Source organism: Drosophila biarmipes, chromosome 3R (assembly GCF_025231255.1).
Source record: "Drosophila biarmipes strain raj3 chromosome 3R, RU_DBia_V1.1, whole genome shotgun sequence".
NCBI lineage: Eukaryota > Metazoa > Arthropoda > Insecta > Diptera > Drosophilidae > Drosophila > Drosophila biarmipes.
The window spans coordinates 11,558,706-11,585,859 of record NC_066616.1 but is presented as its reverse complement, the minus strand read 5'-3'; the positions used below and the strand labels follow the sequence as shown (position 1 = coordinate 11,585,859).

Genomic DNA, 27,154 nt, shown 5'->3' with positions numbered 1-27,154 from the left:
CCTGAAATAATTTTCTACAACCCCATATTAATTTCAATAACCACGAAACGAAACCGACTTCAATCACTGTAACTGCAACCACAAATCCAATGTATCTAATAATTTTAACAACAATCACTCCAACCATTTCAACAACACCCCCATATCGGTTTCAACAATCGCTGTAACTACAACCACAACTGCAACATTGTCAAAAAACGTTCAACAACATTACACCACACAACAACAATGACTCCAACAATTTCAACAACAACAACAGGCTCTTGCGCGCCGAATTGTATGCTTTGAGGCGTAAGGGTGCGGCCAAGGTCGCTGGTGGAGTGCAGCCACTCGATGCCACACAACAACAACAGACAACCATGCAGCCCAATCAACAACAGCTCGAACAACACAACAACCACAACGCACACACGAGCGACCCGAGTCGCCACTGCGCCCGCTGCACCACCGAATTGGGGCGCATCACCAACCGGGGCGCCCCCTGTCGCGTCTGCAAGCTGCGCGTGTGCAAAGCCTGTCGCGAATTCACATCGCGCACCACGGACTGGGTGTGCGTGGTGTGCCACAAGCAAATGTAAGTGCGTCCCCTGTTACTGTTTCTGTCTCTGTCACTTCCTCTGTCTGTCTCACTCTATCTCTCTATAAATATATCCCTCTGTCCAACTTTCCGTGCCAACTGAAAACTCGCAAAACTCAGTGAATGCGACCAAACCATTCAACCCACGCACACAACTACTAAGCCAAACAACAAAACACTACTTTGTGTCCTTCTGCTAGGCGTTGAGCATGATTGTTTTTGAGGTGAAAGAATACCCTGTAAGGAAACTCATAAAAGTATGCTACTGCATGATCACAACAAATGAGGCATATCAATGTCTTTAATTTTTCCAAGAAACATTATTGTTAAGACACATAAAGTGTGTATTTGTAAAATAACTAAATATTTAAAACGATTTAATAGGTGTCTAAAAATGTTCCACAAATAATTCCGATTTTCAAGAGTTGTTATAAGAGAAGGTCAGCTTTTCATAGCATACTTTTTACACCTTTATAGAGATTTAAAACTGATTTTTGTGGACCATATATTCAAAAATAAAATGTGAATAATGAGAAGTCATTTTATGATAATAAAGTGCAGTAGGATACTCATTTAAAACAATAAATAATTAATGCGTAGTTTTACAGAAGTAAAGTAAAGTATTTTAATTAAAATAAGATTACCTTACCCCTTAGTCTTAAACCAAGAATATTTATTCTAGGATAGGGTACTTCCAACTCGACTCAACAGCCAGCATTCTAGTTTTGAGCTCGGACAATTGTTTTCCCATTTTTTTGTGCGTTAGACATTGTAACGCATACGCTGCAATTTTCAACGTTGCAATCTAATTTGGCATGCCCTTTTGGTTGCTTTGTGTCGTCGAAGTTGTCACCCAAAGCCCTCAAAGCACCGGCAGAGGGAAAAACAAAGTGTGGAATTGCACTCGTGCAGGGACAAAATCTCTTGCTTGCGTATGGCAAAAATAATTCCAGCCAGGGTTTATGCGCATTGAAAGGTGATAGAAACTGTTCCCTTGTTTATTTTCCATTTTAACCCGTGGTCATCAGGTGTCACAGACGGCCAACTGAGACTCCGCATAACTGATGCGGCAGATTTTGCGTTCATTTTTCGGTTTCCCTTGCAGTTTTGAATATTTGAAACGGTTTGTTTTTCGGCTAGTTGTGTTTGTTCTGCACTTTTTGATTGGCCGTTTTCGTATGTGAAGCGGCTTAGATGCACACTCGTGCTTGTTCGTTTAAAAATTCAATTTGCATGTGCGTCCCCCAGCTTATGAATCCCTGTTCTAAACTCATTTTGTGTGACCAGCACACATGATTTTGTAATTAAGGCAGAGTTGGAGTGCCCAAAAAGGGGTTTCCATGATGCAAAATATAACTTGGCAATTAGGAAACTCGAAGGATTGCCAAATGGGATGGATGGCCAAATGTGCTCATTCGGCCAGCAGCAAACTGTCAACAAGTGTTCGGGCCGTTTAATGAGCTGCACTATGTGTTCTGGCCCCATTTTGCCATTTTGCCAGCATAAACACGAGCCACCCCACACATTGCACATACGCCCTGTGTCACCACAGCATCAGCTCTTGCTGGCTTCAGCCAACATTTGGCAACACAACAATTGCCTCTGATGAGACGGGCGACCCACACTCGAAAGGTTCAGTGTTAATGGGCGAGCCAGGGGCCCAAAATATAAATACACAACTTCCCAACAGAGAAAAGCCCGTATTGAGTTCGCAAGGCCAGACACACAGACATTTGAGTAATTAAATCTTGGCCAACTCAGCAGCAGCTGCAGGCCAAATAGATACTTATGAGTACGTGTAGATTTTTCGGAGCCCAGAATCCAGCAGGTCGCCTACAGGTGCCAGCGATTTCACGCCTGTCAACACGCATGACGCACTCCCAATTTGGCCGCGTCTGTTGCAGCACTCGGATAATTATACTCGTGACTGCGATGACGATTACGATGGATCTGGGCCCAGCCCCTCTTCATATGTACTCGATTTCGCGGTGGAAGGCGTCTGCATATGCGTCTGCCTCTCAGCAGGAATTTAATCAATTGCACGACTGCGCCCTTACAAAGCCAGTAACGAAAGAAAAGGCACAGTGTCTGACCGAAGAATCACAATTATGCCACGAATCTCTGGCCAGACAGTATTTATTATTTAACCCGTATCAATCACTGCATCGTAATTAATAATTAATTACATTTATGTATTAAATCTGCACGCAGTCACAAATTGCTTTTCTGAAGAAGGGCTCTTAAAGTATTGGCTAGGTTAACCTATAAATCCGACTTATTTTGCAAGAATTTTAATAAAAGGCAAAGTTATAATTAATTAATAATAATAATTTATTACTTTAATGGTCTTCCTTTTTTATATATATTTCACATTTCTGTTACCAATCCATTTATATTTTTTTTGCAGTTCAAATACTTAATTTTTTTTTATTAAAATAATTTTTGCTTTGCACTAATTAGTTTTCTTACGAAAAGCTCTCAAAGTAATAATAAAGTGAAGGCTAAAAACAGTTTACATTTTAAATATTCTATCGAATTTAAATTCTGTAACTATGTTACTATTCGTTTAATTATACGTTTCACGTTTATTGTCCGATTAAATGTGGCTTGCCCTTTTGCAGTTATTAAATTACTTTAATTTTCTGGAAATGGTAAAGCAAATGAAAAGTATAATATATCTATTGCAAACTTATAATTTTATTTAAAACCCAAATGTGGAATTGAAGTCAAAGATAAACTGGACCAGCTTCCGGTTGATGTTTGACTTATTCATTAAATATCTAATTTTTTCCCTCGTATTTGAGCCAAAAACTTTTCCGTTGTGGTTTTGCTGGCAAAGTTTTCCCCGAAAATAAATTTGGCCTGTTTGTGCGAGCCCAAGGCAGTGTGCCTGTGCCGGTGGCTTCAACTCTTCCGATGGCTCACACCTCGGCTGAAAGTCGCAGAGTGTTGGTGTCTCAGGCTGCTGCTGGGCCACAGTAAATCCGGCATTCGGTGTGTTATGGCATTTTTGAATAAGTCAGCCAGTCAGCCAGCCAGTCTGCCAATTGTCGCTGGCACAGACAGACGCTGATTCCGCTGAGTCGCCGATTTACTTGTTGACTGTTCGACGGCTCCAACTTTCGTTGGGGAAATGTTTGGCGAGGTCTTCTGGTTTCTAAAGTGGCAATGTTGTTGCTCTTGCAGGGAGATACAGTCGGCCAGCGGCGAGTGGCTGAAGGACGCCTACGCCCTGGGATCCTGCAGTGCCGTCGACCATCTAACCACCAGCGACGTCCTGAGGAAGAGCATCCGTCGTTCCTGGACCATATCGAGTGAGTACTATTACCTACTGGATTTTATTCTCATTATTATTTAGGAACTTAGATTACCTTCAACTCAGAACACAATTCTGGCCAATAATGTATTGAATAGAATATCTATTGGCAGTTAAAAAGGGAACCATATAACTATTATAACTATTAGAAAATGATTGGAAAATAATATTTTTTTATAAAATAAAAATAATCAAGTAATAACAATGTAAAGGGGAATTTCAGAAACTTAAAATACACTGATAATTAAAAATGGCATAGTAAAGGGGAGATCCCTTATTTAATTAAAATTTTCCTATTTATTTTCCATCCATTTGAACCATAGAAAACCCCTTTTTATTACGACTGATTTTTAAATGAAATACATAATTATTATATTATATTAAATAGAAAACAAATAAGTTCCATTATTAAGTGTGAACATTTTTTATTGGAGCCCATCACCATTTTATTTGCTGAAAGTCAATTGCACTTATATCTATTAAAAAAAAGGTATTATTAAAATCAAGGTTTAATATTTCCATATTAATCAATCAATAAATGGAAATCATAATAAAATCAATACATTATTATAAAAATTTATAATTTTGATGAATATACAATTTTTTTGAAGTGGAATTGAAAACAAAAGAGAAAATATACCTTTATAAATTATCAGTATAAATTAGAGTTTGTTCGCGTTATTTATCACTGCGGAATATTAAAGACCCCTTCTCCCCCGCCAGACCCCGAGGACGACCCGAACAACCCCAACTCGCAGCAGCCGGTGGCGGACAACCTGTACCCGCAGCAGCAGCATCTGATTGAGGCCCAGTCGGCGGGCAGCTACCCCACCCTGCACCAGCACCACCAGCAGCACCACCTGCCCCCGCAGCCGCGGCCCACGCACGGCCTCAACTACGGCAGTGGCACCGCCACGCCCACCACCAGCAGCAAGTGGCAGCTGGGCCGCCGCGTCCTGCGTCAGTCGACGCTCCCGAGCAGCCTGAACAACGACCCGGCCATCAGTGGCAGCGGTGGCAACCTGGCCAACTACAACTCCGTCAACCTGACGGCGCCCACATCGCCGCATCAGCTGCAGAAGAGTCCGCTCTACCCGAGCGCCTACAACAGCGACGACGTCATCCACATGAACACCATGCCGGGCATGGGAATGGGCGTGGGTGTTACAGTGGGTGACTGCGACAACTACGCACAGCAGCAACAGCAGCAGCAGCAGCAGCAACCCCAACTGGAGGTCACGCCCACGCACCATCGGCTGCAGGTGCGCCGCCAATCCACGCTGCCAGCTCAGCCCACCCCGGCCATCTACATGTCCACCTCGCCGAACCGCCTGTACAGTCGCTCCCCGGAAAGATCGCCGGGGGAGCAGCAGCGCTATCCGCCCTTCATGCGGCAGACCTCGTTCCCGGAGCCGCCGAGCACCTATCATCGCACCAAGCTGCTGCCCAGCACGGGAGCCCCTCCAGCGGCGGCGGCACCGCCACCCCTGAACTACGAGTCCCAGGCCTCCAGTATGGCCAGCGATGAGCAGGATGTGGGCCCCATGCCCAAGCCCAGAATGACGCGGCAGGCCACGCTCCCGAATCCCGAGCAGCATGTCAAGCTACTGCCCACTTCGCCGCCAAAGCGACAGACTTCCCCGCAGTTTCGACGTTCTCCGGAGTTTATGCGTCAGCAGACGTTGCCCAATCCGGAGGCGTTCAACAGTGGAAACACCCTTACAGTGCACTCCACACCGCCGGGGAAATTCATGCCCATCTCGCCCAGGGCCAAGCAGAATTTCCTCTTCCCAAGTGTCCCAAATCCTCGTCAGTTTCTCTCCCAGCCCCATGTGCCCACCGTGGGAGGCACTGATCTGGGCAGTGGAGGCAGTGTGGCCAGCACTGGTGGCCCTTGTGGCGAGCAGTACTCCAGTAGCCAGAGTGTGAACATCCATCACTCCCGTGATCCGCATGCCAAGATGATCAAGGTGCGCAGCCACAGCAACGAGGAGTACTCGAACACCAAGGCACATCCGGAGAACAGGCGATTGCTGCCGGAGATTCCCACCACTGTGCAGCGACCTGGTGGTCGATCGCCCAGTCGCCTGGTGCGACAGGACTGCCTCAAGGAGGAGCGTACCTTCGGGGAGGCCAAGCAGCAGTTCCATCAGTTTCCCGATGTCACCGAAGAGCTGGACAATCGTCCGGAGTATGTGGATTACTTTGGTGATAGCGCCACTAGCTTCCTGGAGTCCGACGAGGTGCAGTACGAGCGGAACTACAATGCCGGATTCAGCAGTGAGCCGCGCATTATTTACAACAATGGATCGGACGATGGTAGCTACCAGAACTCCTCCCAGCGGCCCATCTACAGTGCCGAGAATGTCCTAGCCGACTCGGGCTACGGAGGAGGTGGCGGCGTGGGCCTGGGAGCCAGTGGTGGTTCGGGTGGCGTGCCCACCTACTATCCCGACATGGGCACTCCGCAGGGCTTCTACGGCGGAGCCGCTCTGCCCCGCACTCCCTTGATGCACAACCGCCTCAGGCGACGGCAGTCCAGGGAGCTGCAGATGCAGCAGGAGGAACTGGCCCAGCTCTCACAGGTCTCGGATGCCAGTGGCAAGGGCTCCGGCAACGAAGGTGCCTCCAGCAGCGGCGGAGCCTCCGATGGCCACGCCGCCGAACGACGAAAGCCCGAGCAGATGCGCTCTGTGTCGGAGGACTCGGGAGCTAAGACCACTCCCAAGCCGGTCACACGACGATCCTTCTCGCACCCCGAAAAGGACACGCAGGTGAGTTGGCACCCAAGATTTTCATTAGAAATCTAAAAACTGTAAAGCATATATTAATAAATATCTTTTATCCAGCCCACGAAGAAAACGGAGATTTCAAAGATACCCAGCCCTCGACCCCTGGCTGATATCCTGGACAAAACAAGGGGCAACTCCAAGATTCCCCAGGCGAGACGTCGCAACAGTCGCACGGGAATCGGGGAGGCTGAGGAGGGTAAGTACTGAGGACACTTCAGTTTTGATAGTAGCTATGGTTGCATTCTGCGCCCACGCATCCGTAGAACCCAGGGACCGCAATTATTGCCAGTTTGTTCTCAAGCACCCATCATTTGTACTCACCAGTATTGAACCATACCATATTCACTGCTTAAAAAACCTCATTTAGTATTATTAACAAAATATATTACATTATTTTACATAATACCAGCAAATGTAGTTAGTACACATTAGTAGTAAACATAAATTGCACACGTATTGCTAGCAAAAACAAATAATAATCAAAGAAGTCCCTCGCTTTAACTTTAAAATACAGACAGAATAAATACTTATATTTTATTTTCATTACTAAATACATATATTGCTTTTTTACTGTATAGAAAATAACAAAATTGAATTTTCAAGCCTAAACAAGTCAAACATAATAGAGTTTCTTATTATAAATCTTTGTATATGTCATGGTATTAGAGAGTAAATATAATAAAATCATAATCATTTACATAAAACAAAAATCATCTCTAAAATAAAGTTATGGATTTAATTCAAAAAGAATAAACCATATTTATAGAGAAATAGTTGACCCATTCCTAGCCGCCCAAAGTAGTGTTTGCCTGCGCATAAGTAACTCTGTATTTAGGCCAATTAGCTAATTAATTAATTAACAAATTCTTGCGGTCCCTGGTAGACCTTGAGTAGCTGCGCTTGTTCCGGCACCCGATTGATGAACGCTTTGCACCCCTTCCCGTTAACCGCCCCACAGGTAGCACGCCCCAGCACATTTACTCCTTCCATCAACAGCTTATGCATAGAAACTCTGATTTAGCCATGCGCCTGAAAAAAACAGAAATTCCTGTCGCCTCAGTAGCATCAGCAGCCGCCGGCCAGGAGGAGAATCAGAGCACCCCGAATCCCCAGGGGGAATCGCAGGGCCAGGGTTCTGGAGCGGAGCAGCCGGTCAACGGCAAGTCTCTCGAGTCCTCCAACAAGGCCAACAAGGAGCAGCCCCAGCAACAGGGCGACCCCAACAGCTCGGCGGTGAGTACGACATAAAAGACCCGGAGACAAGTAGGCTTAAAGGGGAAAACTTTTTTATTTTCCCATCAGGAGGCCGCCCACACCAGCACTCTGGGCGAGCAGGAGCTGCAGAATGCAGTGGAGGCCGCGGCGGTGGTCTTCAAGAAGGTCGTGCTGCAGCGGCGCAAGGAGAAGGAGAAGGCCGCCGAAGAAGGTAAGGCTAATAGCTGTCCCGGTTTAATGCACTGAGAGGAAGAGCTGCACGAAAGTCAAAAATAAAATATTTTAGCATTTTGAGAAAACCATTCCATCAGAGTCCCTAGAAAACAGTCGGAAAAATTTAATTGAGTTAAAAATGTGCGGATAGATGCAAAAAAACTAAGTTAAATAACTCTCTCGGGCCTTATTGCATTCAAAAAAGTGCGAAGTTGGATTAAAATCAACTAATTAAACAGATTTATGAATATGTTTTATGATTATTTTTCAAATTTCAAATGGTTTTTCAAAATTTGGCTGCCTTATTTTATTCCTGAACTTAGTACCGCGACTTTTTCTCAGTGCACTCTGTGTAGTTGTATCTGTGTAGCTAAGTGTGTGTTCGGGAGCGTAATTAACTTGGTGATGGTAATGCTAATGCCCGTACTGATGCTACTTCTGATGCTGATGGCCTGGGCGACTAACAAACTCTTTGTGAAGGGCTTCGCCGTCTTCCGTCTAATTTCGCTCAATTAATTAAGCTTCTTCTGGGACTGAAGGTGGGCGCTCCTTTGCTTGTCATTGTCAAGCGCCGCCCGCCTAACCAGAAGTCTCCCTTCCTTTAAGAAAGTCACCTTGCAACAATTTCAGGAGTTAATCGAGATTCTGGTTTAGATAACTTAGTTTCGCTAAAACAAAAAGCACAGGTTCCTAAACTTCATATTTAAAATACAAAAATCAGCATTTTTATAAATTTAAACTGTTCTTTAAATCAAAGATTTGGTCATTTGAAGCTTATAGTTTGGGATCAAAGTAATATTTTTCCCCACCTTTAGAGAACATAATACACTCAACTTTTAGTTTACTCTAAACTTTTAAGAGAAAAAGCAAAACTTAGATGACATAAACCAAAATAACTTGGCAATTAGAGCAGTTTGCGTCCGGTCTGCAGAGTCCTTTGGGAAATCTTCCCCCACACATTCCTCACTCATTGGCTTTTCTAAGGCGGATCCCAAAAGAATGCAACATTTTTTCTCGCTCACTTCTTTGGCGAGTTCCTAAAAGTATTCCATCAATTTTCGCCTTGCTCGCAGCAGACCTTCCTTTCTCTATTTGAATTAAATTTGCCCCGAAGCTATTGGCGACATGACCACAAACGACCGAGGAACCGAATTTAAGAGCAAAGTTGGCGCGGTTCAAAAGATTTTTTGGCACGGGACCGAAACGAAATACAAAAAGCGTGCCGTGGGCTAGCGGGATAATTTTTTGGCAACTCATAAATCGATTTCCCACCCACACGCACTTTTTCCCGGGCAAGAGCTCCAAGAGTTTTCAGCGGATTTTCCCGGGGGGTACGAGAGGGGGCACGAACGCCTTTGCCGGCTTTTGTTATGTTTCAATTTGGCGATTTGTGGGAGTCTGGCTCTGCTGTGACCACCAACGCAGCGTGTGTCTATGAGCGGATCCGAGATGCGGTGGGCTGTCGCCTCAAAGGATCCCACAATCCGGGTGCCACGGACAAACCAGAGCCCGGCGCCACCCACTGGAATTTTTTGACTGCCAAAACTGTTGCGTTAATCTTATCTCCTGCACCTTTTGTGCTCCGACGGGGATGTGGGCACGGCTCTGTGAATGCCCAAAAGTGTTCGATGTTCGCTGCTAGGGGCCATTTTTGAGTACACAAAAGAAAATGTTCAAAATAGTTGGTTTTCCATATTAATGATTTATTTTTGTGGTCATGTAACGCTGGTTAATTTCTCTCAAATCATGGAGTTCGGAAACACAAATTTCCGAACCATTTTAATTTTTTTAATTTTTTCAATATTAAGGTAAAATATATCAGACTGAAATGTTTAACTATAGGTTAAGTTCTCGTTTCTTAACAAAAAAAATGTGTGTTCGGAAGAACATTATTTCAAGTTAAGTTTTATCGACCTGAAAACGTTTAACTAGAGGTTAAGCTCTAAATTTGTTTGTCAATAAAATGCAACTGACAACAAAAAGTTGTTAGTTTTTATGTATGGAAATATGTTCCTTCTGTGACAGGTAACAAAAATAACCTTAACATGACATTGAGAAATCGGCACTAACTGACTGGATATCTTTAGAAATATGTATGCTATAATTTAAAACTAACAAGCTGATTGATGCCAAAAATACAAAACACATACCCAATTGTGAACCAATTGTAGTTTCTTACTTAGCTGTAACTGTGTAAAAAAGACGTATGCATTTCTCTCAGTGTTGAAAACGGATAAAGAGGAAGTGTGTTTGGTGCCCGGTGCAGGGAGGCCCCGATCAAATGTTTACTTTGTGGCTGCCAGGGATTGACGCTATGTGCATCCACTGTTGCAGTTTTTGTTTGTGCACCCATCCAAGCGAAGGGGGCGGGGCGGGTCTCAGGATACTCCATGGGGAGGGGGGAGGAGCAGAAGGATATGACGATGTTGGCAACTTTAAAAGCTTTTTGGCAAATTTTTGCTAGTCCTCGTCCTGGCAAGAAAAGCTGTGGCAAACAGTCATAATCAATCAAGATTCTTTGAACTGCTTCCTGTCAAGATGGGTACTTGAACGGCAGGGGAAATGAATTTGGGAATATTTAATTTTGGTCGGGATGAAGTGGAGTAGAGCTAGATCTTGCAGCTTCTTAAGGTCGTGGCTTTTCTTTTCGAAAGCCACTTAATATTTTTTCAGGGTTAAGTATATTGGTATACATTTTCTTATAATCTTTCTTACCAGAAGAAGAAAAGCTTGTTGCAAGGCAAAATGAACGTGGAATTGCAAATGTCAGTGACATAAATAAAATATATTTGTTTATACCGTGCAAACGGCAAATCTTTGCTTACATGAAATTAAGTAGAATTCCATACTTAATACGACAAATGATGGGTTTACTATTACTTTAAGTCTGCTTTTCATAAACCACTTGTATCTATTAAACAGTAATTAATACCCCATTTATCGGAAATGTACCTGCCTAGTACTGGGATATCAATTGAATTGATTATATCGGTGAAATCACATTCGATTTCAGTAAAGGTGCGATGGGCCCTTGAATGGCCTAGATAACAATCTATAAACTGGTCTAAAATGACTAACACTCCTTTGAACTGTCTGCTTTTGTGTACTATCTTTTTATCTATTAATATCTGAGGTTTTTCGGTGTAACGAAGCTTAACCCATGGTAGCCCTAGCTATAAGTTTGTGCTAAACAACCACCCGTACTTGTGCCCAAACTAACCCATCTGCAACCCATAACTTGGGTGTGGAAACTCACCCTCCTCCGGCTAACCAGTATTTCACCTGTGTGTGTTTTTAACAACCGGTATTTGCGTACCTCTCCGTGGTGTTGGTCAACGTCAAAGTGGTTGTCTCCGAACTTATTTGCCCGAAACTTCATCCCCGGCTACTTCACAGGCGTGCAGCAGCAGCAGCTGTCGGTGGTTTCCGGTGATACCGGTGGATTAGGAGGGGGCGATGCCATGGAAACGTCATCGTCATCGGAGCTGGACTTCAGGTGTTCCACTCAGCACGGACGCCAGCAGCAGCAGTCGCAGTACAGCGTTGAAGCCGACGAGTTCAAGCTCGTCTTCCTCAACTCGGATTCATCGTCCTCCTGTCACGGCGAAGAAGAGGAAGAGGAGGAGGAGGATGACACGGACTCCTCCTGCTCCACGCACCACTGTCACAGCATTGTGAGCAATGTGGAGGATTGCGATTGGGACTACTTTGAGCCCTCCATGATCTCCACCACCACGACGACGACAACCACGATGATTGCCTATAGCACAGCCCGTGCCACGCCCACCCCGCCGCCGCGGGTGAGGCGTCAGTCCAGCGACAGTGATTCCCCCCTGGTGCAGAGACGCACCCAGCCACTGAGGAGCAGCTACTGCCCCAGGATCAGGGAGAGTGACACGGGCACCGACGAGGAGTTTGTCCTGAACACCGAGAGCAGTTCCCAGACCAGCTCCGATCAGACCCCGCCGCCAGTGCCACCTCCTCCCCATCCACTGAGCATGAAGACCCGGATCAAGACGCGTTTCCTAAAGAACCACCACCACAGCCACAACCGCTGCAGCTGCAATCCCAGCCAGCAACAGCAGCAGCAGCAACCGCAGTATGTGCCCATCCCGGTGCCCGTGCCCATTCCCGTGCCCATGGCCGCCTATCCCAACTGGCCCGATGCGGCCGGTAATCCCCTCCTGGAACAGGACGAGCAGCTGGCCGCCAGTCTGCAGCAGCTGTGGAAGGCGGCCGGTCAGCAGCAGCAATTTGCCGCCATAGTTGCGGCCTACTCGCAGCAATTCGCGGCGGCCAGCAGCAACATGTTTGATGCAACGCCGCCGGTGACCAGCAAGAGTTACCAACAACTGCCCACCACTCCGCCGCCAATGACGCCGAACCGCTTGAGAGGATTGGGCCTGGGCGGGTTCAAGTCCTCGGCGCCAGAGCTGAGTGCTTCGCTGGGCTCGCTGATGACGCAGTCGCTGTGCTCGACCATATCCTCCTCCTCCTCGTCCAGCACATCGGGCTATGGCACGGCGGGACGGAGTCTGGAGACGCTGGCCAGTCCCAAGCGGGCTGCCAACTCGATGCACCAGCAGCAACAGCAACAGCAATACCAACAACAGCAGCAGCAGCAACAAATGGCCAGCAATGCTTTCAAGCCAAAGCCAACAAGTTTAGTAGCGTCGCGTTCGCCGACGGGTGAGCATCCAGAAACGAGCAGCGCGCGTCGCGGCAGCAGCAGCAGCAACAGCAGCGAGAGCGACGACAGCAACACCAAGAGCAGCAGCAGCAGCAGCAGCAACAGCAACACCAAGAGCAGCAGCAACAACAATATCGCAACGCCCACAACGGGGAGATTGTGTAATGTTTATGATAAAACCGGCACATTGCCAGAGCCCGCCGTTCAGGCACATGTTGCCAGTGTAGATAAGAGCCCAGCAGCGGCAGCAGCAGCAGCAATATCAACAGCAACAACAGCGACATCCACAAAGGGAAGCGCTCCGAGAGTGGCCAGCAAATACCAGAGCCGAAATCTATGCGAAACCCAGCCAGGGGCAACAACACAAACCTACCTGGCCAGTAAAAACAGCCACGAAGAAGTGGAAACGAATATACATAAAAATCAAGTACCAGCAGCAGCAGCAGCAACAACAGCAACACAAACACAAACAGCAACTAGAGCTGCGGCTCCTGCGGTAATAACTCGTTTCGGCGGGCTTGCAGTCGAAAATGCTGTTGGAAATGTGGCTAAAGGTGGCTGTCCCAATCCCAGTACCAATCCCAAACCCAGAGCCCAGCACCCCGAGCACATAGATCAGCGGTCGGCGGCGGAGACTGCCAAGAATTTGTCCTCCAATCGACTTATAGAGAGCATCAAGATGTCCGATGAGGCATCGCCGTCGGCTTCTGCCCATCTGCAGAGCGAGAGCTATGCGGCCAGCAGTCCAGATGAGGCCAGCAGCAATAGTAGTCAGGAGGAGGGGGATAGGGAAGAGAATCCGCATCGGAAGCAGGAGCATGAGCAGCCCAAGCCGCGTAAGACCACCCAGAGGAGCTACAATGTGGCGGGAATGATGGAGGAGCAGCCAGATCCAGAGGTAAGCCCAGAGGAGCAGCGCCACCACAGCACCACCAGCGACTCCGGCTCCAGTAGCTCCAGCTCCAACTCCAGTTCCAGCTCGGAGTCCTGCGACTCGGATGACACGGGCACAGTGCGCGATCGCCGGCCCAAGCGGAGGAGGTTCAACAAGGTGTTCATAGTGAATAGACAGCCTGGAGCGCGGGTGAGACGCAGTTCCTCCACCGAGGGCGATTCCCTGTCCTCCTCGGAGGCCAATCTCGAAGACTCATCCGACAATGATACGGACACCGAGCGCACCGACTGTGGGATTGTATTGAACTATGTGAAACCGCTAGAGGAGGAGGCCAAGAAAGCGGAGGAGGAGGTGGATGCGCCGGCTGCACGTGATTGCCAATCGAGTGACGAGGCGGAGGAGGATGATGATGAAAGTGAACGCCGTGTTGCCAACTCAAGCGATGAGCTGGCCAACTGCATTGTGGTGGTGGGCGGGCAGACGGATGACGCCTCCGCCGGCGTGGTGCTGCACCGCATGCGATCGCTGCCAGACGAGGGGGACCAGCAATTAGAGCGCTGCCACTTGGAGGCTAGCGATGCCCTGGCCGCCTGCGACGAGCTGCACAGCATCTCCAACGATGTGAACCGACTGCTGGAGCTGCACAAGCAGAATTCCCAGCTGGAGATGAAGCTGCAGCGCCTGCGCCAGGGAGTGGCCGAAATCAATGAGGATCTGCAGCTGTCCAATGGCGATGGTAGCAGTGACACTCGTGTGGCTGCCACCCACTCAGGTAGTCCCGGGAAGCCCGACGAGTGCAGCCCTTCTCGGAAAAGCCCCTCTAATGAGCTGGGCCTCACCTGCCGCGCCGAGCAGGTAAACGAAAAAGCAGAGGCAAAAGCAAACAGCGATGAGCAGAGTGGCAGAACAGCTGAGCAAACTGGGCAAACCGAGCGGAGGGTCGGCACATGCAGCCAAGCATGCAAAATAAACGACAACAACAGCGGCGACTACTCGCTGGATTCACTCTCGGTAACTCCGGCGAGTTTGGGCTGCCCACCTGAGCAGGTAGAAGAGAGCGTTCTGGAAGCACTACCTGGCAGAGCCGCTCGCGAGCAGCGGCAATATCATCGGTTTGGAGCGGCGGCGGAGTCTCTGGAGTCGCCAGTCGAAAATGAAATGTTAAACGTCGCGGTCGCTCCACGCTCGGCGCTCCTCAGCGGCAACAACAATACCACGAACAACAGCAACGATAATAGCCATAAGGAAAACACCAACAACAACGGCAGCGAACTTGGCCATAATAATAATGACGCTTTCGCAGCACAAAAAAAGACGTGGAATAGCGGTGCGAGTGACGTAGTGAGTGTGAATTCAAATGTGAGTGGTGAAAACGAGTGTGACTACGACAAGATATTCGGCAGCCATCAGCAAAGCACTCCGAGTGCAACAGTTGCAGCAGCAGCAGCATCAGCAGCACCTGACACACCTGCAACACTGCCCAGCGAGGTGGCTTCGCCCAAAAATTCACTTTCAGCCAAGTATCGCAGTTTGGTCATGATCACCAAAGACAATGAAAGTGCAGCTGGCGATTACGAAATGGCAAACACCAGCAGCAGCAACAGCAGCAGCGTACACCACAGCAACACCAGCCACACCAGCCACACCAGCAACAAAGGCCCCTCCGGCAGCAACTCTTTTGGCCAGAACTTTGCGGGTGACTCATTTCGCGCCTTGGAACTCGTGAGCAGCGATCGCGAATCGTACAGTGTGGACTCGCTAAACGACACGCCCGCTGTACCCGAGATCAGTGTGGAGGATGGCCTGGCGGACGATGACTCCTGGGTGGAGGAACTGAGCCAGCGAGGTGAAGATGAGGACGAGGAGCTGAGCAATGCCACCACCACGCCCACGGCCACGGATTCGGAGGATGCGGAGGGCGAGAGTGAGGGAGGAGCCAGGAGACAGGGATATCTGGACAGGGAGGAGGAGCTGAGGGGCTACAACAGATCCGCCATTGACTTCACCCTGCACACGATAGTGGAGGAGAGCTGCGAGGAAAGCGAGGTGGCCTCCATGCGGGCGGACAACGACGAAGCCGAACTGGAGGATGAAGATCTGGCCGAGAGAAGGAGGCAACGCACCCTGCAGCACCACCACCGACTGAGTGCCTCCGAACTGGAGAAGTACTTCTTCTTCGGCCTGGGCGATGGCCGGGTAATGAGTTCCATCGATACCCGCGGGGATGACACCGCCTCCGAGGTGAGTTCCGAGTGCTCCGAGAGCATGGACTCCTTGCCGCACGATGATCAGCTGCTGGACACTAGTGGAGCCTCCGATCTGGCCTCTTCCCGTCTGGAAAAGTACTTCCTTTCCGGCTTCATGGGTTTTAATAGCTCCGAAAAGCAGGCGGAGAGCGATGAGAGTGGAGGCAGTGTGGGCAGCGATAGTGAGGGTCATCCAAGTCCCAGTCAGCGAAGGAAGCGACTGGTGCGGGCCAGGGGAACTCCCAGGAGTCACAACTCCTCCCTGGACAATCTCCTGCTGCCGGAAACGGATACTCTGGATGCCACTGTTACATCAGCGGGAGGATCAGCTGCCGCCACTGTGGAGGACACCTCTGAATCGGAGGCGGGCTGTGACGACACTGTGATCCATCTGGCCAACGCTGGAGCCTCGGATGGCTCCTCCTCGGACACTATCAAGCGCAAGAAGCAGCTGCGCAAGCGCCACGACTCCCTGGACGAGAAGAAGCTGCACGATCTGGAGCCCTCCGAGTGCCGGACACCCACTCCGGGCGGAGGTAGTGGTGGCGTTAGCCAGGTGCAATTGCAATCCCAGGCCAAGAAGCAGCAGCAACAGCACCACCACAGCCGGGACAGTGGTTTCGTGGGCAGCAACGATGATCTGCTGAAGGCGGCTCCGGATTGTGAGCCACCCAAGAGTCCAACGCCTGCTCTGGAGCAGATCACCGAGGATCGGGAACCGGCTCACAGCCAGATCAGTCTGGCCAAGATGGATCTGCCCAGCACTTCGGCAGCTGCAGCGGCTGCCACTCCCCTGACCAGCCAACTGAGGAACCTAGCCCTGCCTAACCTGGTGAGAAAAGATAGCTTCAACAACTGGAGCTCCGACGAGGAGACCAATCTCATGATGAGCAAGATGAGGCAGTTCTTCAAGACTCTGATCGTGGCCACCGCCAATGCTCAGCAGAGCAAGCCCACCACTCCCAATCAGGGTCAGGTCCAGAGCACCACTCCCAGTTCTCAGCGCAGATTGGCCAAATCCCGGCCAGCTCAGTTGGCCTACTTCGAGAACGAGCTGACCCGGCTAATGAAGACAGTGCCGGGCATAAATGACGAGCAGGTGCGCGAAATAGTGGAGTACCTGAGCAGCGAAGACACGTGGTCCGATTCCTATGACTCCTCGGACTACACGAGCTCTGACCTGGAGGGCGGCGAAAGGAAGGGCCAGCTGAAGGCCCAGATCTCGGCCAGCTGCCAGCAAATCATCAACAAATTTGAAATCGACGAGGAGGGCGATCGCGGAGATGGCGGCCTCCTGGACGAGAGCCAAAGTGTGCCCATGGAGGCCTTGGTGTACCAGAAACTGGTGGCTTCCTTTAGCAAGGTAGCCGCGGGCGGAGAACCGCAGATTGAAGCTGCCCAGGAGGTCGAGAAGGAGGCGGAGCCCTCCACGGAGAGATCCCCGCAACTGTTTGCCAAGGTGATGCAGCACATCGGCACCCGGCTGGTGGCCCTGATGCACGAAGTGAGCAGCGGGAACGAGACGCCAACACCATCGCCGCAAGGACAGCGGCACCATCGTAGACTGCAGGCCAAGATCTCGGCCACCACGACGGAGGATGAGGAGGACGAGGTGGAAGAGCAGCTGAGGGCCATGCCCGTCAAGCAGCTCAAGCTGCGCAGCAGATCCCATGATCTTCTGCTGGATGGAAGCACACCCCATTCGCACATGCACCTGCACCAGGCCACGGTGCATCATCCGGGGATCAGTGGAGCAGCGGGAGCGGGAGGAGGAGCAGGATCTGCAGGAGGATCCTCCGGCATGCCCGCACACTCGGAAACCGCCAGCGAGGAGTGCGGAGTGGCCAGTGACTACGAGCGGTTCTCGTGGCGCGGCAGTTTTGAGTCGGCATTACTGGCTAATGGCGACAGCAGAACGAGGCTCAGCCAGCTGAGCCAACTGGACAGGGATAACTCGTCGTCTGCGTCCGCTTTGGCTGTGGCAAAGCGCCGATCGGCAGGCGACCTCCTCTTCAGCCAGCACCAGGTGAGCCTCAGCCGCGAGCAGTTGGACCGCGTCCGCTCCTGCGGCAGCATCGGCGGCGGCGATGCCCACCACCACCAGTTGGAGGCGTCGCCGGTCAAGCCTTGGCTCTCCTCGGCGGGCTCCTCGCTTGGCGGCGACTCCACCAAGGATGTGCGGCGTTCCAGTGTGCCGGATGCCATCTACGAGACGGATTCCAGCGATGAGGCTGCCTCCAATCAGTTTGGCGGCGCCAGATCCACGTTGCCGCGGAGTCTCAACTCCGGCCAGGTGGTGGCCAGCACGAACTCGCTGCCCAGGCTGCCCACCACCGGAGCGGGTGCACCCATCACTAGTACGCCCAAGACCAAGTCCCAGAGCGCCCTGAATCACACACCCTCCAATTTGTCCACCGTTTCGGCCACTGGCAGTGCCAAGAGTGCGAGATACCGCTCGCCAGGACTGGCGGCCCGAGCGGCGGCTGTCAGTTCGGCGGGCGGAGCTTCTGCCAGTGGAGTGGGGGCCAGCGGTGGTTCCACGGGCTCCAAGAAACTGGGCGCGGGCTTCCAGTTCCTCTACTCCAAGCGCGATGCGCGCAAACGTCTCAACATGTCAGCGGGTGAGTTTTCCCATTGTTTACCTTTTGCATACTGGTTAGGGGATGGTGGCCACACCTTGGGACGGTATCAGATGGAGTGGGTGGTGCGTTCCCACTCCCAGTTCCCGGAACACGCACATAGGCGTCAGCCGGCGGGCTCAAATAACTGCCCATGAAATTGCTTCCTTCCTAATGAAAAATTCCTCACGCCAAGTGGAAGGAGTTGGGCATTTGCCGGCGAAAAAGCCTGGGGGAATCCGATCCTTAGACGAGTGGGAGACAGATGGCCTTAAGGCGGGTCTACACGGGGAAAGAAACTTCACCAACAAATATAGATGGAAAGTGGTTTATAAAGCGAGCTAAAATACTTTTGAAATTATCATAACCTGAGAAAATAAGCAATTAGAAGTACAGAATGGATCAATAGGATATTTATAACTACCAATGATTTACTCTAGTTAAAACAAGTTGTTTTTATTTTACTTTAGCCCAACTAAATCGTGTATTTACGTATTTCATAATCGAAAATAACCTGTTGAAACGCCCACTTAGCAGAAGGAATTCCTTATAAGTACCCCATAATGGGTCGCCAAAGTTGGGTGAAGGAAGGCAGCCGCTCCCAGAACTATTTTATGCTGATTAGGCTGGGGCAGGAATCTCGGGAATGCGCCACTTCCTCTCATCTCAGCCCGCCCTGATAATGATGATGTTGACGTTGCTGGGAAGCCCACTCATAGATACACACTCACACCGTCGTAGATGGAGACATTCGGTCCGCAGACTGCTGCTCCCCCGAAATAAACTCAATCAAGGTCAATTAACTGTATCCATATTGAGCGCTCCACTCGCGGCCAACTGCGACTGGGTTTCCAGTTAGCGTCTAAAGCGATTTTCGCACAGTTGCCTCAGTTAGTGTGTTAATGTGGCTCCAGATGTATCTGGCCGTAGCAGTGTGTAGTTTGGATGTGTGGAATATGGCATGGATGTGGACGGGGCTCGGTTCCGCTTGGCGGGGGCGTCTCTGGTAGTTTTTGCTGTTCTCCGACTGTTTTTTTGGCCCAAAGCCGTTTTCGCTTTTGCGGACAGCAATTATATTCCGCTTGGTCAATGGAACTCGAACTCGCTACTCGAAAACCTGGGTGCAGGCGGGCTTTGAACTTTGCTGTGTCACCTAGAGATGGGGATGGGGGTAAACTGGCAACACTCCCTAATGTGGTGAAAAATCAAGTAGAGTTTGATAGGTATAACTACATCTAAAATATATTTATTGTACAATATTTCAAAATAAATTTATCCAGATATTCTTGATAACCATATAAAAAATGCAAAAATATTTATAGGGTGTTTAATTACTACAGATAGTTTTTATAAAAGAAATCTACTACACTTAATAAGAACTAATCAAAAATGTACAAGTAAATATGCATTTTCTTTTATCGATGAAAAACATTAATCATAAAAAGAGAAATCGTATAAAAATGCTTTTCGGCGTAATGCCTTTTATATTTTCTTTTGATAACTCAGTTACTTTACGGCGTTCCGGCACATTAAACCGATAAGCCATTACGCTTTCATAGGCCCCCCAGATAAACCATGGAAATCACGAATTAAATTTTAATAAAACTTTCATTGCTCAAGCGAGGGGCTATTAACAAACAGAAAATGTTAAAGATGTAAATGAACTTATGGATAAAATTAAATTTTGGTCAATGGACCACCAAGGTTGCCAGTCAACTTTTTCACGCTGCCATCGCTAAAACAGTTGTGTTTACACAGTTTCTATTTCCAGTTCAACCAACTCGTTTGTCTTGGCCAAAACACAATTAAATGGGTGCCCCCTGTCCCCAAAAGTGCTTTGAAAGTATTGAACTTCTGTACACCCGTACACCCATTCGTTATTTAAGCTCTTGACGTTGATAAAGAGCTTTACCAGCTTATTTCCTGTATTTATTTTATTTATTTCCATTTTGCATACAACAATTAATGTTTTCGAGCCCACAAAAGAGGTGACATGGCCGCCAGAGGTTGGCCGGGGAATTGTACGTACATTTCCCCATCTAGTTTCGTGCATCGCATCGCTGCACCGCCGGAGTGCGGAAGTGGTCCGGGCTCCGAGCTCCATGTCCACGTCCATTCGCCACGATGTCCGTGCCCATCCGGCAGCCGTTTAAGTGCTTTGCACCAAAACAAAGCCCAAGCTGCCAGCGGGGGCCGCTGCATGCTGTAATAATATTGCACTGCAAGAGATTTCCACAATTATGCAAATCGAACCGACTTGCAATTATCGCAGCCGCATGACGGAAGCTTCGCCCGACAGTCGGACTCCAGCGGAAGATCACCCTGTAAGCGACACCCATTACCCGGCTGCCAAAGATCTGAGTTCGGCTCGGACCCCTAATTAAATTAACCTTTCGGCCCGCGACAGCCGGGAGCAGAGTACCCAGAAATGCGAGACGGAATGTCTCTATATGTCTTTCACTCTCTCCCTCTGCAAATCTCGTCGGGCTGGCGAGGAGAGATCTGTGGTTCTTGGAGCAAGAGCTTGGCTGGAAATTAGCATAAGATACATCTCACGCATCCAGTTTGCTAGTTTCTGAAGTATCTCATCAGGTTAATCCCATAGTTACAGCCACTAATCTATCATCAGTAGCTAGTTTCCGTCTTAAGAAAGTACGCCAACATAGGTTAATCTTTCATATGATCAGAAAGTTTATTTCTGTATTTCATAAAGGCTTTTAAGAGTTTCTTGTAATGATCAGCTATCCTCAGTGTGGATCTACCATTCTATGAGTGTACAAGCATTTAAATAATTTATATGGTCAGAAAGACATAGTTTTTTAAATGATTCGTTAAAGAAATGTATTCTTATACTTCATGGGTATTTAAAGAAATGTTTTTTTAACTAGCTATTTCTTATTATTTTATAAAGTTCAAACAAATTTTGAATATCTAGTTTTTTATAGATATATATGCAAATATATTTACTATACTTAGACTGTATAATTAACTTTAGTTTGCAGGTAATACCTTTTTATTTTTGTTATACATATATTTTCAAATACCTGACTATACCATTTCTCCAAGATCAACCCTCTCTGGGGGATTGTTTTTCCCTCGCTCTTGTTAATTGCACTTCCATTGGCTAGGCGCCCCTCGCGACCCACAGTTCAATATTTGAATAATTGAATAAAACTTAGATTTGCTCTCGCCCTGACCATCATGTTCTGGGCTTCTGGGGTTCTGGCAGTGACTCCGGTCTCCGGATCAGTTGCCTCGAACCGCGTAACGGGACTGGAGCTCCGGCGCAGCGATGTGCTCTATAAGGCGCCGCGCATTCCGATCTTAACTCCAACGAGCCGATCGCCTCGCAGTGAAAGTGAAGTGTTTCGCTCACTTTGACTTTTAGTTTGCCGGGTTTTCGCTTTGGCTTTTTGGTAGTACGAGTAGCTGGTTGTTTTGGTTTTTCGGGCTCGGAGCTCAGGGTTTGGCATTCCCGCTCACGTTTATTGGGCCCTGTGCTAGCGGAAATTATAGAAGTGCCATAAAAAAGCGAAAACGAAACGAGATATTTGTCAACAAATCGTGACTGCATAAAAGAAATTCAAATTTCCAAGAGAGAGGGCAAACATTTGGGCCATTTTAATGGCTACGTCCCTCTGTTTGATTGCACTTCGGATCGCTGGGCCCTCTCAACGTAATCTGACCCACTTTAATGGGTTTACTGCCGAGCAGGCAATCCCCTTCGATTTCACACCTTCGCTGTGGTCATCAAAAAGCCGAAGGCTGTGGCAAGTTCAGGGCCGCTATTCCGACTTAATTTAATTTAATTGACTGCTGACGGTGGGCCATGCAAATGCTTTTTACGGCTGGGCTCCTCTATCTTAGATAAGCAGCTCATAGGCGCCGATCAAGTGCTCCAATTACGTGTGCGAATAGCCCAAGATTGCGTGTCGCCAGGCGTCTTATCAAAGGGCCCCAATCTATGTCACATTGCTCAAAAATAATTCATTATCAGCCTTTTCTGGTGTAATATATCTTAAAGATAATAGTAGGGGGAAGTATTTTATCGACTGGGTGAATACCAGAACCAATAAAGCAGGCAAACACTTGATATCTATCTTGATAGAGTGGTGGAATTCCGGCAAATGATAATAAATAATGAACTTTACAAAACTTTCCACTATTATTTTATGCATTTCTCAATCACTTCTCATAAATACTTTCCCTGAAAAAATAACACACATTTATAACGTTTTTTTGTGAGACATATGTATCTCAGAGATAGCAAACTAGATACTTAGCATAGTGATTCTTACTTTTCATTTGAAAAAAAATGTTTGTATTCCTGAAAATAAATGATAGAAAGAATTAGATTTAGGCATCTAAAGAATGTAAATAAAAATAATATAATTCGGTTTAAAGTAGAGAATCTTTTGTCATATATGTATAAGATTATAGTCTGAAAGCGCTTTTTTGTCATTAGTCATCACAAAGCAATTATTGGGTTAAATGTTAGATTGCAACAAAATATAATTGATTTACTTCCCATTGAAACCCCAAAAGCTCAGACCTTTCTAATTGACTTAAAGTGTGGCGCAGTGTAGGCAATTGAGAAACCCATCAGATGACAACTGTCAACTGGTTGGCGAAACGGCGGAGCCAAAAGTGATACTAAACATTTGCAGTCGACTGCGGATGACACCAAAAAAGCGGTCACCAATTAATCTTGCCACCAAAACGCGCAATTGTGAAATGAGAAATCGAGAAAATGAAGCAACTGACTCGTTTAATTGGCCCGCGGCGAACGGCAAGCTCGGCGGTGCCAAAGGAAGCCGCCAGCTATAGTGCTTTTGCCTCCTCCTCCTCCGCCGCCGCCTCCAAGAAATCCCCGCCAGCTTCGGCTGCACCTGCACCGCTGGCTCGAGTGCACAACTATGGCAGAGTAAGGTCCCAGCCGGCTGGCGCCTCCTCACTGCCCTCCAGTTCGGCTGGAAAAATTCAATACGCGGCTCTGAATCGCATGAGAAAGAAGAGATTTGAGAAGGGGGACAAGAAACTTCAGAGGAAGTCCAAGTGGCGTCGACTTTTGGGCCAATGTTGGGGGAAACGGAGGCGACGCCCCAGGAACTACCAGGATTATTGGAACAGTACGGGGGGCAAGCCAAGGAAAAGCCTATTTTTCTGCTATTGCTGCAGAAGAAGAACAACGGAATACGCCTATGATTCCGAGGAGGAGGATGACGACATCGATGCCAAGGTGGCTTCCTATATACTCGAAATGAAACAACGCGAGGCGGCGGCCAACGGGCAAAGTGAGAATCCAGTTGATGAGACCCCCAATCCCAGTCCTGTTCCCCAAGAGCAACCGAAGCTTGTGCTCCCACAAATGCGATCCCCTTCTGTGGTCAAAAGACGAGCTTGGACCTGGGACGACAGTTTGAGGTCCAATTCGGATCGTTTTCTGGAGACCCTAGAAGAGGACCTGCCGGCAGCTGCTCCCGGGGGCAGGGCGTCGCTAATCCTGCACCGTCGCACTCCACTGCATGTGACCTTCGTGGAGGGCGAGGAGGAGGAGCATTTCGAGCGGGATCCAAAGCAGGAACGGGTGACGGTGCAAGGTAGGTAGGTGGGCTTCGTCTGCCTGCCACCAACTGCATGCTCCTTGCACCGACGCCCCAAGCTGCTCTCTTCCATGCATCTCCTCCACAGATCGCCTCTCATACTGCACTTGAAATTTATAAAATTTAGCTACCATGAACAAGCACTTTTTTCCAATATGGAAAAGAATTTATCTTCTTTGAACAGTATAACAATTACCATTAGGTCTTCACATCTGTACTCAAAGTACTCATTAAAACCCACATCAAAATGTAAATCCTATAAAAGTATGCCACACTCCAAAAAATATTCGCACGGCATTTTAAAAACTCGGAGGATAGATCGTTTTTTTCTTTAAATCAAATCAAAAAATCAAAATATATTTTTTGAAAACCAAATAATTATCTTTGATTTAAAATGTTGAAAGTTCAGGTTGTTTATTTTTTGCGTAAACTGTAAACTTGAGATAAGAAGACATTCTCAATGTTACTTAATTTAGCCTCGCTTTGACCTTTTGACTTCACTGCATTTCCATCATGGCCTTACAATAATTGCGTGGAAAAGTTTATGATAACTGCCTAAGAAACTTATGATAATTATAGAAAAATATATTATATTTTTAGAATAAGGGGGCCTTTGGAGACAAAGGTAATGCCGACCATCAGCTAAAAATACCGAGAAGTATTTTCTAACGATTGCCTCCGATCGTTAATCATCAGCTCCAATAGATCATTAGCCTTAATTGTGGAAAACTCGAGTGCTAATTGATGGATTTTCTTTTCTCTTTGCAGAGGAGGCCAAAGTGGCCGCCGAGGAACTGTCTCGATCGCCGGTGATTGGCCATCGGCAGGCAGATGGCTCCGGCAGCCCCATCCAGTCGCGTGCCTCCAGCGAAACGTGGCCCACCCAGTCGGACGAGGACATCGATCGGCTGGTGGCCATGCACCAGAACCGCAGCAGTCTCAGCTCGCTGGGGGTGAGTACCTCAAAGAGGGAAAAGATCCGTAAAGAACTAAGTAACTAAACTATGTTCCTAACCCCTCTCAGGTTCGGTCGGAGTCCATGGCCAGCGTTTACTCGGGAGCCGGCGAAGGTCGCTATGGCACCGTGGTGGTCAAGGGTCAGGTGGAGTTCGCCATGCAGTACAACTACAAGCTGAGTGCTTTGGAAGTCCATGTGGTGCGCTGCAAGGACCTGGCTGCCGTGGATGCCAAGCGCAATCGCAGCGATCCCTATGTGAAGGTGCGTTCTGCTACCTCTATTTCAATATGATCAACCATCTAATTATTATTATTATTGGAACTAGGTATATCTTCTGCCCGACAAATCGAAGGCCGGCAAGCGCAAAACCAAAGTCAAGAAGCACACCCTGAATCCCATCTTCGACGAGACGATGCGCTTCCACACTCCCATTTCCAGCCTGGAGTCGCGCACTCTGTGGCTCACCGTCTGGCACTCGGATATGTTTGGCCGGAACGACTTCCTGGGCGAGGTCAGCGTCAATTTGCAGGGTCGCCTCTTTGACAACCCCCAGTCGCAGTGGTATCTCCTCCAAGAACGAGTAAGTTTAAAGACCTCTAAAACCAAGGAGCCTTTATAATGATTTTACTGATCCTCCAGAGCGAACCCTTCGACGAGGTGGCCACCTACAGGGGTGACATTGTGGTGGGCTTGAAGTACATTCCCCCGGAGAACATCAAGTCCTCGTTCTTCTCGCGCGGCTCCTCCATTACGGGCAGCTCCTCCAATCTGCGCAAATTCGGAGGCAGCATCAAGTCGGTGGCCTCCAAGTCGGATCGGACCTCCAAGGGCGGCCAGCTGCATGTGCTGGTCAAGGAGGCCAAGCACCTGAGTCCCATCAAGGCCAATGGAACCTGCGACGCCTTCTGCAAGAGGTGGGTTCTTAAATATCACTCTATTAATTTATAACTAACTTTGTTGTTTAATCCCCAGCTATTTACTGCCCGATCGCACGCGCAGCTCCAAGCAAAAGACGCCGGTGGTGAAGCGCACTTTGCATCCCAGCTGGAACTACACCTTTGTTTACGAGGACGTCTCCCTGGAGGAGTTGTCGGAACGCGCCCTGGAGCTCACCGTCTGGGATCACGATCGTCTGGCCAGCAATGAGTTTGTTGGCGGCATACGCTTCTCCCTGGGAACAGGTGAGTTCAGTGTACCTTTTCCCAATTGAATCTTTACTAACTTCCCCATCCCAACAGGTCGCAGCTATGGTCGTCAGGTGGAGTGGATGGATGCCACCGGCAAGGAGCTCTCCCTGTGGCAGAACATGCTGGATCGGCCGAACTTCTGGGTGGAGGGCAGCTTGGTGCTGCGCTCCAGCTTGGATGGCATTCGAGCCAATTTGCCATAGGCCCACAGAAAGTAACTTATTGTTTAGAACCGAGACAAGCCACAAAATCGCAGTTGGAATGGCCGAAATCCACACTGCACTGTATTGTATTGTATTAATTATGCGATAATTATCAATTAACGATCACGTCGACTCTGAGAAGCATTACTAGCGGTTTAAGAAGGAACACGATTGTAACATTCACAAGTTAGAGTTAAGAGTGTGGAACGATGATTTCTGAATACTCGAATATGGCGATGACGCTGCAAGTAGCAGATACGAAAAAGCAAAAAGCAAGTAATCAAGGCAGACACGAGAAACTAAGCGAAAAACAAACCTTATCAAGTTTATGGCACTAATTGTAAGCGCAATTCTCAGCTCTTCGATGCAGATAAAAACTAAAAGCAAAACTGTAAAGCAAAACAAACGATGAGGCCCCAAGGTTGGGCTGCCTAGAAATTAAGACAATTTGTATGTGTGTGTTTTTTTCCCACCTCTCCCCTCCGAGAGGCGTTCGCAATTGGCATACTATATGCGCTAAACTACGATAAACCTATAGATAAACGTACAGTTTAAACCTAGTTAAACCGAGGCATAAGCTTACTATGTATAACTCTACCCATAATATCCGAGAAATACAAATAACACTTTTGTAAATTCCA

General features: G+C 48.3%; 1 protein-coding gene across 6 annotated transcripts; it reads left to right on the top strand.

The window, feature by feature from the left end:
• The first annotated feature begins 307 nt into the window (after positions 1-307).
• Positions 308-27,154, top strand: LOC108031383 (synaptotagmin-like protein 4). 6 transcript variants are annotated; one of them, XM_017104742.3, is made up of 13 exons: positions 308-574; positions 3,764-3,891; positions 4,617-6,667; positions 6,743-6,881; positions 7,644-7,918; positions 7,988-8,111; positions 11,510-18,565; positions 24,934-25,118; positions 25,190-25,384; positions 25,449-25,703; positions 25,763-26,037; positions 26,096-26,304; positions 26,362-27,154. In XM_017104742.3, the coding sequence occupies exons 1-13, from the start codon at positions 360-362 to the stop codon at positions 26,511-26,513; spliced, it is 11,259 nt and encodes a 3,752-aa protein (XP_016960231.2). In that variant the 5' UTR covers positions 308-359; the 3' UTR covers positions 26,514-27,154. The 6 variants fall into 6 exon arrangements, with proteins under 6 accessions (XP_016960231.2, XP_043951205.2, XP_043951203.2 ...); XM_044095270.2 differs by having other exon boundaries at positions 345-574; positions 7,749-7,918; XM_044095268.2 differs by having other exon boundaries at positions 345-574; positions 7,746-7,918.

Excerpts from the sequence above, each read along its gene's own strand:
- LOC108031383 (XM_017104742.3), top strand. The coding sequence starts at position 360 with ATGCAGCCCAATCAACAACAGCTCGAACAACACAACAACCACAACGCA. Across the intron at positions 7,919-7,987 it reads GCGACCCCAACAGCTCGGCG|GAGGCCGCCCACACCAGCAC; the intron begins GTGAGTACGACA and ends TTTTCCCATCAG. Across the intron at positions 25,385-25,448 it reads GCAGCGATCCCTATGTGAAG|GTATATCTTCTGCCCGACAA; the intron begins GTGCGTTCTGCT and ends TATTGGAACTAG.